Source organism: Amblyraja radiata, chromosome 5 (genome assembly GCF_010909765.2).
Source record: "Amblyraja radiata isolate CabotCenter1 chromosome 5, sAmbRad1.1.pri, whole genome shotgun sequence".
Taxonomy (NCBI): Eukaryota; Metazoa; Chordata; class Chondrichthyes; order Rajiformes; family Rajidae; genus Amblyraja; species Amblyraja radiata.
In genome coordinates, this window is record NC_045960.1 from 109654966 (window position 1) to 109673432 (window position 18467).

At 46.8% G+C, this 18467-nt stretch overlaps 1 protein-coding gene across 1 annotated transcript in view; it reads left to right on the plus strand.

Moving 5' to 3' along the window:
* Positions 1 to 11657, plus strand: part of nr2e1 (nuclear receptor subfamily 2 group E member 1) — a 67174-nt gene extending 55517 nt beyond the window's left edge. The window contains exons 9-10 of the mRNA XM_033022094.1: positions 5833 to 5938; positions 10586 to 11657. Of these exons, the coding sequence (XP_032877985.1) occupies positions 5833 to 5938; positions 10586 to 10748 (269 nt within the window). The 3' untranslated portion in view covers positions 10749 to 11657. The remainder of the gene's footprint in view (positions 1 to 5832; positions 5939 to 10585) is intronic.
* The last annotated feature ends 6810 nt before the right edge of the window (positions 11658 to 18467 follow it).

Below are 18467 nucleotides of genomic sequence, written 5' to 3' on the forward strand. Positions count from 1 at the left end.
GTCATTAGAAACGGGAATAGTGCCGGAGGATTGGCGTACTGCGCATGTTGTTCCATTGTTTAAAAAGGGGTCTAAGAGTAAACCTAGCAATTATAGACCTGTTAGTTTGACGTCAGTGGTGGGCAAATTAATGGAAAGAATACTTAGAGATAATATATATAAGCATCTGGATAAACAGGGTCTGATTAGGAACAGTCAACATGGATTTGTGCCTGGAAGGTCATGTTTAACTAATCTTCTTGAATTTTTTGAAGATGTTACTCGGGAAATTGATGAGGGTAAAGCAGTGGATGTTGTGTATATGGACTTCAGTAAGGCCTTTGACAAGGTTCCTCATGGAAGGTTGGTTAAGAAGGTTCAATGGTTGGGTATTAATGGTGGAGTAGCAAGATGGATTCAACAGTGGCTGAATGGGAGATGCCAGAGAGTAATGGTGGATGGTTGTTTGTCAGGTTGGAGGCCAGTGACGAGTGGGGTGCCACAGGGATCTGTGTTGGGTCCACTGTTGTTTGTCATGTACATCAATGATCTGGACGATGGTGTGGTAAATTGGATTAGTAAGTATGCAGATGATACTAAGATAGGTGGGGTTGCGGGTAATGAAGTAGAGTTTCAAAGTCTACAGAGAGATTTATGCCAGTTGGAAGAGTGGGCTGAGAGATGGCAGATGGAGTTTAATGCTGATAAGTGTGAGGTGCTACATCTTGGCAGGACAAATCAAAATAGGACGTACATGGTAAATGGTAGGGAATTGAAGAATGTAGGTGAACAGAGGGATCTGGGAATAACTGTGCACAGTTCCCTGAAAGTGGAATCTCATGTAGATAGGGTGGTAAAGAAAGCTTTTGGTGTGCTGGCCTTTATAAATCAGAGCATTGAGTATAGAAGTTGGGATGTAATGTTAAAATTGTACAAGGCATTGGTGAGGCCAATTCTGGAGTATGGTGTACAATTTTGGTCGCCTAATTATAGGAAGGATGTCAACAAAATAGAGAGAGTACAGAGGAGATTTACAAGAATGTTGCCTGGGTTTCAGCAACTAAGTTACAGAGAAAGGTTGAACAAGTTAGGGCTTTATTCTTTGGAGCGCAGAAGGTTAAGGGGGACTTGATAGAGGTTTTTAAAATGATGAGAGGGATAGACAGAGTTGACGTGGAAAAGCTTTTCCCACTGAGAGTAGGGAAGATTCAAACAAGGGGACATGACTTGCGAATTAAGGGACTGAAGTTTAGGGGTAACATGAGGGGGAACTTCTTTACTCAGAGAGTGGTAGCTGTGTGGAATGAGCTTCCAGTGAAGGTGGTGGAGGCAGGTTCGTTTTTATCATTTAAAAATAAATTGGATAGTTATATGGATGGGAAAGGAATGGAGGGTTATGGTCTGAGCGCAGGTATATGGGACTAGGGGAGATTATGTGTTCGGCACGGACTAGAGGGGTCGAGATGGCCTGTTTCCGTGCTGTAATTGTTATATGGTTATATGGTTATATCAGGATCTATCTTCCTGCATCTAGCCTGTCCAACCCCTTAGAAAAGAAGAAAAAACAGCAATGTTAAAAATACACCACACAACAGTGCCCTCCCTCGTCTCTCTCCGAACCCCATTCTCCTGCCTTCTCCCCATGACCTCTGACACCCAAACTAATTAAAAATCTATCTACAGGTATCTCTGCCTTAAAATTATCCATTGATGGCCTCTACAGCCATGAATTCCACAGATTCACCACCAGACTCCGCTATGTTTAAGAGCCCTATCTAGCTCTCTTTTGAAATCATCCAGAGAACCTGCCTTCACCGCCCTCTGAGGCAGAGAATTCCACAGACTCACCACTCTCTGTGAGAAAAAGTGTTTCCTCGTCTCCGTTCTAAATAGAAACATAGAAACATAAAAATAGGTGCAGGAGTAGGCCATTCGGCCCTTCGAGCCTGCACCGCCATTCAATATGATCATGGCTGATCATCCAACTCAGTATCCTGTACCTGCCTTCTCTCCATACCCCCTGATCCCTTTAGCCACAAGGGCCACATCTAACTCCCTCTTAAATATAGCCAATGAACTGGCCTCAACTACCTTCTGCGGGAGAGAATTCCAGAGATTCACCACTCTCCGTGGGAAAAATGTTTTCCTCATCTCGGTCCTAAAAGATTTCCCCCTTATCCTTAAACTGTGACCCCTTGTTCTGGACTTCCCCAACATCAGGATCTATCTTCCTGCATCTAGCCTGTCCAACCCCTTAGAAAAGAAGAAAAAACAGCAATGTTAAAAATACACCACACAACAGTGCCCTCCCTCGTCTCTCTCCGAACCCCATTCTCCTGCCTTCTCCCCATGACCTCTGACACCCAAACTAATTAAAAATCTATCTACAGGTATCTCTGCCTTAAAATTATCCATTGATGGCCTCTACAGCCATGAATTCCACAGATGCACCACCCTCTGACTAAAGAAATTCCTCCTCATTTCCTTCCTAAAGGAACGTCCTTTAATTCTGAGGCTATGACTTCTAGTTCCAGACTCTCCCACTAGTGGAAATATCATCTCCACATCCACTCTATCTAGGCCTTTCACTAAGGAGTTATTGTACCGAGAGGCATCTCGGGGTCTGTCCATAATGTCAGGATGGCCGAGTGGTCTAAGGCGCCAGAATAAAGTCCTTCTGCATTGAAGCGGGTGCTCTGGTCTCCAACTGGAGGCGTGGGTTCGAATCCCACTTCTGCCAACTCCCCTGAAAGTGACCACGGATGTAGGGTCATGGCCGCATACAGTGTGGAAACAGGCACTTCGGCCCAACTTGCCCATGCTGACCAACATGCCCGATCTACACCAGTCCCAACTGCTTGCATTTAGCCCATATCCCTCCAAACCTTTCCCATCACACAAACCAACCTCCCTTCCTTTGACTCCATTTACACCTCAAGCTGCCTCGGCAAGGACCAGCAGCATCATCAAGGACGTGTCTCACCCCGGCCACTCCCTCTTCTCCCCTCTCCCATCAGGCTAAAGGTATAGAAGTGTGAAAACGCACACCTCCAGATTCAGGGACAGTTTCTTACCAGCTGTTATCAGGCAACTGAACCATCCTACCACCAACTAGAGAGCAGCCCTGAACTACTATCTACCTCCTTAGTGACCCACGGACTATCTTTAATCGGGCTTGTTCTCGATGAAGGTGTGGTAAATTGGATTAGTAAGTATGCAGATGATACCAAGATAGGGGGTGTTGTGGATAATGAAGAGGATTTCCAAAGTCTACAGAGTGATTTAGGCCATTTGGAAGAATGGGCTGAAAGGTGGCAGATGGAGTTTAATGCTGATAAATGTGAGGTGCTACACCTTGGCAGGACAAATCAAAATAGGACGTACATGGTAAATGGTAGGGAATTGAAGAATGCAGTTGAACAGAGGGATCTGGGAATAACTGCACAGTTCCTTGAAGGTGGAATCTCATATAGATAGGGTGGTAAAGAAAGCTTTAGGTATGCTAGCCTTTATAAATCAGAGCATTGAGTATAGAAGCTGGGATGTAATGTTAAAATTGTACAAGGCATTGGTGAGACCAAATCTGGAGTATGGTGTACAATTTTGGTCGCCCAATTATAGGAAGGATGTCAACAAAATAGAGAGAGTACGGAGGAGATTTACTAGAATGTTGCCTGGGTTTCATCAACTAAGTTACAGAGAAAGGTTGAATAAGTTAGGTCTTTATTCTCTGGAGCGCAGAAGGTTAAGGGGGGACTTGATAGAGGTCTTTAAAATGATGAGAGGGATAGACAGAGTTGATGTGGACAAGCTTTTCCCTTTGAGAATAGGGAAGATTCAAACAAGAGGACATGACTTCAGAATTAAGGGACAGAAGTTTAGGGGTAACATGAGGGGGAACTTCTTTACTCAGAGAGTGGTAGCGGTGTGGAATGAGCTTCCAGTGGAAGTGGTGGAGGCAGGTTCGTTGGTATCATTTAAAAATAAATTGGATAGGCATATGGATGAGAAGGGAATGGAGGGTTATGGTATGAGTGCAGGCAGGTGGGGCTAAGGGAAAATAATTGTTCGGCACGGACTTGTAGGGCCGAGATGGCCTGTTTCCGTTCTGTAATTGTTATATGGTTATATGGTTATATCTTGCACTGAACGTTATTCCCTTTAATATGTATCTGTACACTGTAAATGGCTCGATTTCCACCATGCATTGTCTTTCCGTGATTGGTTAGCAAAAGCTTTTTGCTCCTGTACCTCAGTACATGTGACAATAAAAACTAACCTGTCCAAATGCCTTTTAAACATCGTGATAGTACCACCCTTTGTGTAAAAAAAATTGCCCCTCAGATTCCTATTAAATCTTGGGCCACCCTATCTCCCTGTGGCTCCTCATATGAAACATATAAGATTGTTAAGGGGTTGGACACGCTAGAGGCAGGAAACATGTTCCCGATGTTGGGGGAGTCCAGAACCAGGGGCCACAGTTTAAGAATAAGGAGTAAGCCATTTAGAACGGAGACGAGGAAACACTTTTTCTCACAGTGTGGTGAGGCTGTGGAATTCTCTGCCTCAGAGGGCGGTGGAGGCAGGTTCACTGGATGCTTTCAAGAGGGAGCTAGATAGGGCTCTTAAAAATACCGGAGCCAGGGGATATGGGGAGAAGGCAGGAACGGGGTACTGATTGGGGATGATCAGCCATGATCACATTGAATGGCGGTGCTGGCTCGAAGGGCCAATTGGCCTACTCCTGCACCTGTTGTCTGTTGTCCACCTTCAAGGAGCCATGCACCTGCACTCCTAGATCCCTCTGGTCTACAACACTCCATTCACCGTGTAGGTCCTGCCCATATTAGACGTCCCAAAATATAACACCTCACATTACTCTGTATTAAATTCCATCAACCATTCCTCCGCCCACCTTGCCAATCGATCAAGAACCTGCTGCAATCTTTCACAACCATCTTCACTATCTGCAAAACCACTCACTTTTGTATCATCGGCAAACTTGCTAATCTTGCCCTGTATGTTCTCATCTAAATCATTGATGTAGATGACACAACAGTAACGGGCCCAGCACCGAACCCTGAGGCACACCACTAGTCACAGGCCTCCAGTCCGAGAAGCAACCTTCCACCATCACCCTCTGCTTCCTTCCATGGAACCAATTTGCTATCCAGGAATTATTCTATCCAGCATTAGCTATGGACAGACTCAGATTGTTTTCCGTGGAATGTCAGAAGCTGAGGATAGACTCGACAGAAGTATGTACATTTATGAGTCATAGATAAGGTAGACAATCAGAACCTTTTTCAAGGCAAAAGGTTTAATGGAGATGTGCGAGGTGCCTGGAACGCACTGCCTGGGATGGTGGTGGAGGCAGATATGACAGTGGCATTTAAGAGACCTTTGGACATGCAAGGAATGGAGGGATATAGATTATGTACAGGCAGATAACAGTTGGTCTTTGGCATCATGTTCGGTACAGACATTGTGGGCCGAAGGGCCTGTTCTTGTGCTGTACTGTTCTATGCTCAATGTTCTGTGAAACAGGCCAACATGCCTAATGTCTCATTTGCCTGGATCCTACTAAACCTTTCCTATCCATGTTCCCGTCAAAGTGTCTTTTATATATTTGTTGAATGATACTTTTGTGTTGTGTGTTGATGAAGCATTTTGAGCGAACATTTTTCTTCTGCAAAAGAATCTTTATGACATCAAAAGTTAAGTCTGAAGAAGGGTCTTGACCCAAAACGTCACAACATTCCTTCTCTCCAGAGATGCTGCCCGTCCCGCTGAGTTACCCCAGCAATTTGTGACTATTACCAAAAGTTAATTTGCATTCTCCCTTAATCCTAGTTCCGACTCAGGGTGGCTCGGAGCTGAGAAACTTCCGGAACGCCTCGGCGATCGCAGCGCTCCAAGATGAGGCACAGCTCACTCTTAACAGCTACATCCACACAAGGTAAAGAACCATGGGCCCTGTGAGTCACAGAGTCATACAGCGTGGAAACAGGCCCTTCAGCCCAACGTGCCCATGTAAATAGACAATAGACAATAGGTGCAGGAGTAGGCCATTCGCCCTTCGAGCCAACACCGCCATTCAATGTGATCATGGCTGATCATCCCCAATCAGTACCCCGTACCTACCTTCTCCCCATATCCCCTGACTCCGCTATTTTTAAGAGCCCTATCTAGCTCTCTCTTGAAAGCATCCAGAGAACCGGCCTCCACCGCCCTCTGAGGCAGAGAATTCCACAGACTCACCACTCTCTGTGTGAAAAAGTGTTTCCTCGTCTCCGTTCTAAATGGCTTACTCCTTATTCTTAAAATGTCCCAGCCACGCTAGTTCCACCTGCCGGCGTTTGGTCCATATCCCTCCAAACATGTGCTAGCCATGTACCTACTGCTAACTGTCCAGGGGCTGCACGGTGGCGCAGCAGTAGAGTTGCTGCCTCACAGCGTCAGAGACCCGGGTTTGATCCTGACCTCGGATGTTGTCCGCCTGGAGTTTGAACGTTCTCCCCGTGATCGCATGGGTTGTCCCTGGGTGCTCCAGTTTCCTCCTGCATTCCAAAGGCGTGCAGCTTTGAAGGTTAATTGGCCTCAGTAAAATTGTAAACTGTCCCCAGTGTGTAGGATAGCATTGGTGTACGGGGATCGCTGGTCGGCACAGACTCGGTGGGCCGAAGGGCCTGTTTCTATGCTGTATCTATGCTGTAATTTTTTTTTTTAATTAGAAGTAAGTACAATAACGTGGTACCTTTTTTCAGGTGCCAAATATATGTTGGCATGTTACATTCTATGTACAACTTCATTTATTTTTTTAAAGGAGAGAAAGAGAGAGAGACTAGATAATAGGGAATAGAAAAACATGTGATGTATGGTGTATGAAAAAGAAAAAAAAAGAAAAAGTGAGGAAAAGAAGAAAGAAGAAAGAGAGAGAAAATGAGTAGAAAATAGGAGATAGGAGATAAGTATTTATATTCTTGACCATCTTTCACCAAGTCCTGAAACAGTTGTTTTTTACGATACTGTTGCACCATATGCTTCCAAGAAGTCAATAAATGGAGACCAACTCGTTAAGAATTGGTCTGGTTTATCTGTTAGGAGGAATCTCTAAACTAAATTAAACCAAACCTCCACTGAAGTACCCGTTCAATGTGTTTGGGCTGCAAGGGAGAAATTTGTTTGCTTGGAGGTTAATTATTGCCACATGGCCTTGAGGTTTGCCTATAATAACACGCAGAGAAATATTTTCAACTTATTGAAGTAGCTTTAAAAAGCTCAAAACAGCTTACACCGTGCTCTAAAGATGTCCATGCCCGGCACACTAGTGGCAATTTTGCAGAAGGCAATTAACCTACAACCCCGCACGCCTTTGGGATGTGGGAGGAAACCGGAGCAGCCGGAGGAAACCCCCCCCCCACACAGTCACAGGGAGAACCTGCAAACTCCACGCAGACAGCACCCGAGGACAGGGTCGAACCCACCCGGGTCTCTGGCACGGTGACGGTGCGGCTTTACCATCCAAAGTTCCTCCAGCACTTTGTTTAGTTTAGTTTAAACATACAGCATGGAGACAGGCCCTTCAGACCACCAAGTCTTTGTCCACCAGTGACCCCCCTCCTATTTCCAATCTGACCTTTCTGTCCTGGGCCTCCTCCATTGTCAGAATGAGGCCCAGCACAAATTGGAAGAGCGGCACCTCATATTTTGCTTAGGTAGTTTACACCCCAGTGGTATGAACATTGACTTCTCGAATTTTAAATAGCCCTTCCCTTCTCCCTCCTTCCCCTTCCCAGCTCTCCCACAATGCCTACTGTCTCCGCCTCTTCCCTTCTCGTTGAACCTCCCCCATTCCTAATCTGACCCCATTCAGCTAATAATCTGCCATCTTGTTCTTGCCACCAAAGTGGATAACCTCGCATTTATCCACATTGTACTGCATCTGTCCACTCACCCAACCTATCCAAGTCACCCTGCTGCCTCATAGCATCCACCTTGCAGCTCACACTGCCACCCAGCTTGGTGTCATCCGCAAACTTGGAAATGTTACATTTAATTCCCTCGTCTAAATCGTTAATGTTTATTGTAATCAACTGGGGTCCCAGCACCGAGCCTTGCGGCACCCCACTAGTCACTGCCTTCCATTCTGAAAGGGATCCGTTAATTCCTACTCTTTGCTTCCTGTCTGCCAACCAGTTCTCTATCCAGGTCAAAACTCTACCCCAAATACCATGTGCTCTACTTTTGCACTCTAACCTCTTGTGTGGGACCTTGTCAAAGGCAAGACATTTAGATAGGTACATGGATAGGACAGGTTTGGAGGGATAGGGACCAAACGCAGGCCGGTGGGTCTAGTGTAGCTGGGACATGTTGGTAGTGGTGGGCATATTGGGCTGAAGGGCCTGTTTCCACTGTATCACTCCACGACTCTAAGATGAACGGATCACCTACTACCTTCACCTGATCCAATTCCCTCCATTCCCATAAAAGGATCAAATTCTCACATTTTGCCCAAAATGTTCCCGATGTTGGGGGAGTCCAGAACCAGGGGCCACAGTTTAAGGATAAGGGGTAAGCCATTTAGAACGGAGACGAGGAATCACTTTTTCACACAGAGAGTTGTGAGTCTGTGGAATTCTCTGCCTCAGAGGCCGGTTCTCTGAATACTTTTAAGAGAGAACTGGATAGGGCTCTTAAAGATAGCGGAGTCAGGGGATATGGGGAGAAGGCAGAAACGGGGTGCTGATTGGGGATGATCAGCCATGATTACATAGAAACATAGAAAATGCCTCAACTACATGCCTCAACTACAAAATCTTCCGGCAGATTGTTCCATTCACCCACCATAAAGGGTGGATACACCTTAGATTCCTATTAAATCATTTCCCCATCACCTTAAACCTATGCCCTCTGGTCCTCGATTCACCTACTCTGGGCAAGAGACTCAGTGTGTCCACCCCATTGCATTTGCAATAGACAATAGGTGCAGGAGGAGGCCATCCGAGCCAGCACCGCCATTCAATGTGATCATGGCTGATCATCCACAATCAGTACCCCGTTCCTGCCTTCTCCCCATATCTCCCGACTCCGCTATTTTTAAGAGCCCTATCTAGCTCTCTCTTGAAAGCATCCAGAGAACCGGCCTCCACCGCCCTCTGAGGCAGAGAATTCCACAGACTGACCACTCTCTGTGTGAAAAAGTGTTTCCTCGTCTCGGCTTACTCCTTATTCTTAAACTGTGGCCCCTGGTTCTGGACTCCCCCAACATCGGGAACATGTTTCCTGCCTCTAGCGTGTCCAGTCCCTTAACAATCTTATATGTTTCAAATGATAACAGTAGGGAAGAAACTGTAGACACAAAATGTTGGAGTAACTCAACGAGACAGGCCTCTGGGAAGAAAGAGTCCCTGAATCTGGAGGTTTGCATTTTCACAGTTCAGAGCCTCTTGCCTGATGGGAGAGGGGCAAACACTAAAGGGCCTGTCCAAATTTCACGACCTAATTCACGACCTCTGCCGAGTTTGCCCTTGACTCATACTCGCAGCCTGGTCGTCACGAGGTCGTAGGAGGCCGTAGGTAGGTTGTGATGCTGGTCGTAGGTACTCGTGGCATCAAGTAGGTCGGGGTGTTTTTCTAGCCTGATGAAAAAAGGTCGTGAAAATTTATTTACAAGGTTAATTCCCAGGATGGGAATGTCATATGCTGAGAGAATGGGGCGGCTGGGCTTGTACACTCTGGAGTTTCGAAGGATAGAAACATAGAAAATAGGTGCAGTAGTAGGCCATTCGGCCCTTCGAGCCAACACCGCCATTCAATATGATCATGGCTGATCATCCAACTCAGTATCCTGTACCTGCCTTCTATCCATACCCACTGATCCCTTTAGCCACATCTAACTCCCTCTTAAATATAGCCAATGAACTGGCCTCAGCTACCTTTTGTGGCAGAGAATTCCAGAGATTCACCACTCTCTGTGTGAAAAATGTTTTCCTCATCTCGGTCCTAAAAGATTTCCCCCTTATCCTTAAACTGTGACCCGTTGTTCTGGACTTCCCCAACATCGGGAACAATCTTCCTGCATCTAGCCTGTACATGCGAGTACTTCTAGCGAGTACAAGCCGAGTCTATTCAATCTTTCTTCATATGAAAGTCCTGACATCCCAGGATGAGAGGGAATCGCATTGAAACATATAAGTTTGTTAAGGGCTTGGACACGCTAGAGGCAGGAAACATGTTCCCGGTGTTGGGGGAGTCCAGAACCAGGGGCCACAGTTTAAGAATAAGGAGTAAGCCGTTTATAACGGAAAAGAGGAAACACCTTTTCACACAGAGAGTTGTGAGTCTGTGGGATTCTCTGCCTCAGAGGGCGGTGGAGGCAAGTTATCTGGATGCTTTCAAGGGAGAGCTAGATAAGGCTCTTAAAAATAGTGGAGTCAGAGGATATGGGGAGAAGGCAGGAACGGGGTACTGATTGGGGATGATCAGCCATGATCACATTGAATGGCGGTGCTGGCTCGAAAGGCCGAATGGCCTACTCCTGCACCTATTAACTATTGTCTAAAATGGGACGGGCCCCCTTTACGCTCCTTTCTCTTCTCCCCAGATACCCCGCCCAGCCGTGCCGCTTCGGAAAGCTGCTGTTACTCCTGCCAGCGTTGCGTTCCGTGAATCCCTCGACCATCGAAGAGGTGTTTTTCAAGAAAACCATCGGCAACGTGCCGATCACAAGACTGTTGTCAGACATGTACAAATCCAGCGACATTTAACTCCCCGACCACCGCAGCCGGATAATCAGTCTCACCCGCCGTTCTAAGTGAAACCTCTCCAGCAGACTAACAGAACTCGTGGCTATTCCTGTCAAAGAAACGTTGCGTTTGCCTGTGTCCCAAAGGCCAAGGGGCTGTTAATATCGCGTAGCTGGCCGTATCGTACTTGTGAACCGCCCACCCAACAACTTGAGCTTCTTGGAGGAGTCGTTGGAATGAACTGCAGATACCGGTTCACATCGAAGACAAGACACTCCAGCATTTTTGTGTCTGTCTATCTTTCGAGCTATTTGGAGTCGCCATCAATGACTGAGTTTGAGATGTTCTTCGAAACAAAAGCCATCAGAAGATTGTCGAGGCTGTAGGGATTTCTTTCTGCTGACGGTGGCCGGAGGTTGCTCAGGTGGGTTGGCGGATGGCTTAGACTTACCCGCTGACCTGAATGGAATGGAAGAAAGCCAACGCGGTCAAGAGTTCAAACCCACCCACACGCCACTTCTAATACAACCCTTGCCAGATGACAAGGTGGTCTTCAAAGCACATTCATCAATTGATCTGCCAGCTCTATCATGGTGAACTCCTTGCAGTGAATAAACAGCCCAGGCTATTGGAGAGAAGGCATTGGCATGTTGTACAGTCGTGATATCCCTCAATATACTCACTCCTGCGGCTCTTCACTAGATCGCTTTTAATTTTCTTTCTCTTTTTGTTTGTTTGTTGCTGTTGTTAACATCTCTAAGATGCTTGGCAGAAATGGGCGTAAGGTCGACACGTGTAAATTAGACAAACCAAATGTGAAGATTGGAGATAGACAGAAAAATGCTGGAGTAACTCAGCGGGACAGGCAATGCATCTCCGGAGAGAAGGAATGGGTGGCGCTTTGGGTCACGACCCTTCTTCAGATTGGCGATACAGGGAACTGCAGGTGCTGGAATCTTGAGTTTTAAAAAAAAACAAGAGTGCTGGAGGAACTTGGTGGGTCAGGCAGCATCAGTGGAGGGCAACGGACATGCGATGATGCGAGTTGGACTGAAGAAGGCCCCCGACCGGACATGTCTGTCTGTCTATGACCTCCGGAGAAGCTGCCTGACCTGCTGAGTTCCTCCAGAGTTCTTATGGTGTACTATTTGTGAAGAATGAAGGGTCCATCCAGCAGGTCGCTGTTCAGTCACTCGGTGCTGAAACCAAAGTGGAGGACGGCTTGAATCTCGACCGGGGAACCAAAACATGTAACTCATCCTGTAGCCAGCCCTAAAACTCAAGGCCAATTCTGCTGCTCACGGATAAGATGGAAGACTCTCATTCAGACACCACGTGGAGGAAGTCCGTCCAATCTCACATTCCTCTACAAGTGCCTTTCTTTTAGTTCCTGAAGATTTTAGTTTAGTCCAGAGATACAGCACGGAAACAGGCCCTTTGGCCCACCAAGCCCGAGCAGACCAGCGATCCCCCGTACACCAGCTCCATCCCACACACTAGGGACAATTTACAATTTCACTGAAGCCAATTAGCCTACAAACCTGTATTGTCTTTGGAGTGTGGGAGGAAACCAGAGCACCTGGAGAAAACCCACGCAGGTCACGGGGAGAAGGTACAAACTCCGTACAGACAGCACCCGCAGTCAGGATCGAACCCGGGTCTCTGGCGCTGTGAGGCAGAAACTCTACCGCTGTGCCACCCTTTGGCTTAAACCACCAGTTGGGAAGGAGATCTCCGTTGGTTGGGACGCTGTTTACCAGGAAAGTTCATGTCGGCTCTGAACGCAGAACAGTACAGCACAGGAACAGGCCCTTCGGCCCCCGATGTCCGTGCTATACCATGATGAACTAATCTCCTCTGCCTGCATCGAATCCACATCCGTCCATTCTCTGCGTATCCACGTGGCCTCTTAAATCGATTAATTGACTCGGCATGGAAACTATCCGCTATCGTATCTGCTTCCACCAGCGCGTTCCAGGCACCCACCACCATCTTTGTTAAAAAAAAACCCATCGAGCACATCTCCTTTAAACTTGGCCGCTCCCATCTTAAAGCTACGCCCTCTACTCATTGGCATCTATACCCCGGGAAGAAAGGTTCTGACTGTCTACCCCATCTATTTGAATGAGAAGCGTGGAGTGTTCGAGTTACTGTTCAAATAAGCACTAAGGAAATCAGCACTTGGGACTATTTTGTTTTTGAATGGAACATTTGTTGCGTTGTTCTGTGTGTAAATATCAAATGTAACCGAGTTGTCCAGTCAAGACTCTTGTAATTCATTTGGAATAGAATATAATTATACGATTAAATATCAACGTTCAGAAGTTGTATTGGATGGAAAGATACATCACTGAAAATACCAGTCACTCGGGTTCCACTGAATGGTTTTTGCTGCCTCTGATGACAATAGACAATAGGTGCAGGAGTAGGTCATTCGGCCCTTCGAGCCAGCACCGCCATTCAATGTGATCATGGCTGATCATCCCCAATCAGTACCCCGTTCCTGCCTTCTCCCCATATCCCCTGACTCCGCTATCTTTAAGAGCCCTATCTACCTCTCTCATGAAAGCATCCAGAGAACCTGCCTCCACCGCCCTCTGAGGCAGAGAATTCCACAGACTCACCACTCTCTGTGAGAAAAAGTGTTTCCTCGTCTCCGTTCTCAATGGCTTACTCCTTATTCTCAAACTGTGGCCCCTGGTTCTGGACTCCCCCAACATCGGGAACATGTTTCCTGCCTCTAGCGTGTCCAAGCCCTTAACAATCTTATATGTTTCAATGAGATACCCTCTCATCCTTCTAAACTCCAGAGTGTACAAGCCCAGCAGCTCCATTCTCTCAGCATATGACAATCCCGCCATCCCGGGAATTAGTCTTGTAAACCTACGCAATTACAAGTTCAATGTCAATGATATGTTGGTCCCAGTCGCTCAGTGGAGACACCAGCTCAACGACTGAAATGCTAGAATTTCCTAACAGTAAACAGAGGCGAATTGGTAATGAAAGCAGGGCTCTGGCATGTGTTATGGGGCAGAGGGATCTAGGCGTGCAGGCACATGGTTCCCTGGAAGTGGTGTCACAGGTCGATACGGTGACTTTTGGTACTTTGGTCTTCATCTTTGAGTCACCTTGGCCTACACAATCCAAACATTTTAACTCCCCTTCCCCTTCCCCTTCCCACACTGACCTTTCTGTCCTGGGCCTCCCACACTGTCAGAGTGAGGCCCAGTGCAAATTGGAGGAACGGCACCTCGTATTTCGCTTGGGCAGCTTACACCCCAGCGGTATGAATATTAATTTCTCTAAATTCATGTAACGCTTGCATTCCCCCTCTCTCCATCCCTCCACCACTCAAGTCGTCCCACCAGTTTCACTGCCATCCTGCTTAGTTTCACTGTTTGCATTTGCTCGTCACCACCTTCTCCACAGCCGACAATGGAACTTTGTGGGCTCCACCCTTCCTGGATCACCGTTGCTGGCTCAGATTTGTTCTTTTCATACCTTTCAGTCACTTGTTCTTTGTACCTTTTCATACCTGTTCAAGAAGGAACTGCAGATGCTGGAAAATCGAAGGTAGACAAAAATGCTGGAGAAACTGGTCTGAAGAAGGGTTTCGGCCCGAAACGTTGCCCATTTCCTTCGCTCCGTAGATGCTGCCGCACCCGCTGAGTTTCTCCAGCATTTCTGTCTACCTTTTCATACCTGTCCTTTACCCCTCCCCTGACTCTGTCTGAAGAAGGGTCTCTGCCCAAAACGTCACATAGAAACATAGAAAATAGGTGCAGGAGTAGGCCATTCGGCCCCTCGAGCCTGCACCGCCATTCGATATGATCATGGCTGATCATCCAACTCAGTATCCTGTACCTGCCTTCTCTCCATACCCCCTGATCCCTTTAGCCACAAGGGCCACATCTAACTCCCTCTTAAATATAGCCAATGAACTGGCCTCAACTACCTTCTGTGGCAGAGAGTTCCAGAGATTCACCGATCTCTGTCATCTATTCCTTTTCTCCAGAGATGCTGCCTGACCCATTGAGTTACTCCAACATTTTGTGTCCATCTATTGATGATAGAAGTTGGGAGGTTACGTTGCAGTTGTACAATACTTTGGCGAGGTGACATTTGGGGTACCATGTTCAGTTTTGGCCACCCTGCTTACAGGAAAGATGTTAAGCTGTAAAGGGTGCAGAGAAGAGGTAGGAGGATGTTGCCAGGACTTGAGGGCCTGAGTTATAGGGCTGGGCAGCGTAAGACTTTAATTCCACGCAGCGCAGGAGGGAGGGGTGAACTTATAGATTATGTATAAGATCATGGGGAGAAACGTGGGCAGGTGGGACTTGTGTAGATGGAGCAATTAGGCTAGCATGGACAGGTGGGCCAAAGGGCCTGTTTCGTTCTGACTGACTGAATTGGTTTGAACACTGAGCAGGCCATTTAGCATCTATGTTGAGTGAAATGATGTCCTTGCACTCGTAGATCCCTCTGCTTAGCAATTCTCCCGAGCCCTCTGCCATTCACTGTGACAGCTCTGCCCTCGTTTGACTTCCATGTGAAATCTTTGATTTCATCAACTGGGGTACAGAATGGGAGATTGAGGACATTATACAATTATGCAAAACACTGTTGGAGTGCTATGTTCAGTTCTAATTCCCTAATTCAATCTAAGATTGTTTCGGGTTTGGACACGCTAGAGGCAGGAAACATGTTCCCGATGTTGGGGGAGTCCAGAACCAGGGGCCACAGTTGAAGAATAAGGGGTAAGCCATTTAGAACGGAGACGAGGAAACACTTTTTCTCACAGAGAGTGGTGAGTCTGTGGAATTCTCTGCCTCAGTGGAGGCAGGTTCTCTGGATGTTTTCAAGAGAGAGCTAGATAGGGCTCTTAAAGATATCGGAGTCAGGGGATATGGGGAGAAGGCAGGAACGGGGTACTGATTGTGGATGATCAGCCATGATCACATTGAATGGTGGTGCTGGCTCGAAGGGCCAAATGGCCTCCTCCTGCACCTATTGTCTAATCAATGGGGAGGATGCAGAGGATTAGTGCGGGTGTCAACGGGTTACGGAGAGTAGGCAGGAGAATGGAGTTAGAGGGAGAGATATATCAGCCATGATTGAATGGTGGAGTAAACTTGATGGGCCAAATGGCCTAATTCTGCTACTATCACTAATGAACTTAAGAATCATTGAATCGTGGAGTCTTACATTGTTGGAACAGGGCCTTTGATCCAACTTGCCCACAACGACCAACATGTCCCATCTACACTAGTCCCACCTGCCAGCATAAGGCCCATATCCCTCTAAACCGGTCTTATCCATGTACCTGTGAGGTTATCCACTTTGGTGGCAAAAACAGGAAAGTAGACTATTATCTGAAAGGTGGCCGATTAGGAAAGGGGGAGATGCAACGAGACCTGGGTGTCATGGTACACCAGTCATTGAAAGTAGGCATGCAGGTGCAGAAGGCAGTGAAGAAGGCGAATGGTATGTTAGCATTCATAGCAAAAGGATTTGAGTCTAGGAGCAGGGAGGTTCTACTGCAGTTGTACAGGGTCTTGGTGAGACCACACCTGGAGTATTGCGTACAGTTTTGGTCTCCTAATCTGAGGAAAGACATTCTTGCCATAGAGGGAGTACAGAGAAGGTTCACCAGACTGATTCCTGGGATGTCAGGACTTTCATATGAAGAAAGACTGGATAGACTCGGTTTGTACTCGCTAGAATTTAGAAGATTGAGGGGGGATCTCATAGAAACTTACAAAATTCTTAAGGGGTTGGACAGGCTAGATGCAGGAAGATTGTTCCAGATGTTGGGGAAGTCCAGAACAAGGGGTCACAGTTTAAGGATAAGGGGGAAATCTTTTAGGACCGAGATGAGGAAAACATTTTTCACACACAGAGTGGTGAATCTCTGGAATTCTCTGCCACAGAAGGTAGTTGAGGCCAGTTCATTGGCTATATTTAAGAGGGAGTTAGATGTGGCCCTTGTGGCTAAAGGTATCAGGGGGTATAGAGAGAAGGCAGGTACAGGATACTGAGTTGGATGGTCAGCCATGATCATATTGAATGGCGGTGCAGGTTCGAAGGGCCGAATGGCCTACTCCTGCACCCATTTTCTATGTTTCTATGTTTCTAAATGCTCACCTAAACGTTGCGATAGTGCCTGCCTCAACTACCTACCACAGATTTTAAGCTCACTGGCCTATAGTCACAAGTGCATAATCTTATGAGGTTTGCCAAGATGCCGTCCAGAATCAGGCACTCAAATCAAATACTGGATGGACTGGAGACACAGGAGATAACTAACAGGTAGCGTCAGTCTGAATGTAACATTACAAAACTGCAAAGACGACTTTCGGCCAAACACATCCCTTGGTTTCTTGGCCCTCTAAAATATTCCAAATGGAATCTAAACTGGAGGTGGCCACTACGCTGACCACTATGACGATTTAATCCAGTCCCATTTTACTGCCTTTGATCCATATCCTTATAAACCTTTCCCATCCATGTACAAGTCAGAATGTCTTTTAAATATCATTGTGTCTGCTTCAACCACTTCCTCTCACAGCTCATTCCAGATGTGTACCACGCTCTGCAAGTTGTCCCTCGGTTCCCTTTTAAATCTTTCCTTTAGTTTAGTTTCGATATACAGCACGGAAACAGGCCCTTCGGCCCACCAAGTCAGTACAAGTTCAAGTTCAAGTGAGTTTATTGTCATGTGTCCCTGTATAGGACAATGAAATTCTTGCTTTGCTTAAGCACACAGAAAATAGTAGGCATTTACTACAAAAGAGATAAATGAGTCCATATACCATGATATAAATATATACACACATGAATAAATAAACTGGAAGTGCAAATAACAGAAAGTGGTTGCTAATAATCAGAGTTTTGTCCGAGCCAGGTTTAATAGCCTGACGGCTGAGGGGAAGTAGCTATTCCTGAACCTGGTTGTTGCAGTCTTCAGGCTCCTGTACCTTCTACCTGAAGGTAGCAGGGAGATGAGTGTGTGGCCAGGATGGTGTGGGTCTTTGATGATACTTCCAGCCTTTTTGAGGCAGCGACTGCGATAAATCCCCTCGATGGAAGGAAGGTCAGAGCCGATGATGGACTGGGCAGTGTTTACTACTTTTTGTAGTCTTTTCCTCTCCAGGGCACTCAAATTGCCGAACCAAGCCATGATGCAACCGGTCAGCATGCTCTCGACTGTGCACCTGTAGAAGTTAGAGAGAGTCTTCCTTGACAATCCGACTCTCCGTAATCTTCTCAGGAAGTAGAGGCGCTGATGAGCTGATACAACACAGCAATCCCGCAAATTACCACCATCCCACACAATTTGCAGTTACCCCAAGCCAATTAACCTACAAACCTGTACGTCTTTGGGAGTGTGGGAGGAAACCAGAGCACCCGGTGAAAACCCACCTGGTCACGGGGAGAACGTACAAACTCCGTGCAGACAGCACCCCTGCTTAGGATCGAACCCGGGTCGCTGACGCTGCGAGGCAGCAACTCTACCGCTGTGCCACTGATTCAATGTCTGCAACGGCATTTAACTTTCTACAGATGCACAATAGAAAGGATACTGTCTGTCGGTTTGCATCTATCTCGGCTTGGTTTGGGAACAGCTCTGCCCAAGGCTGCAAGAAACTGCAGAGAGTTGTGGATGTAGCCCAGTCCGTCACACAGGCCAGACTCCCCATCATTGACTCCATCTACACTTCACGCTGCCTCGGAAAAGAT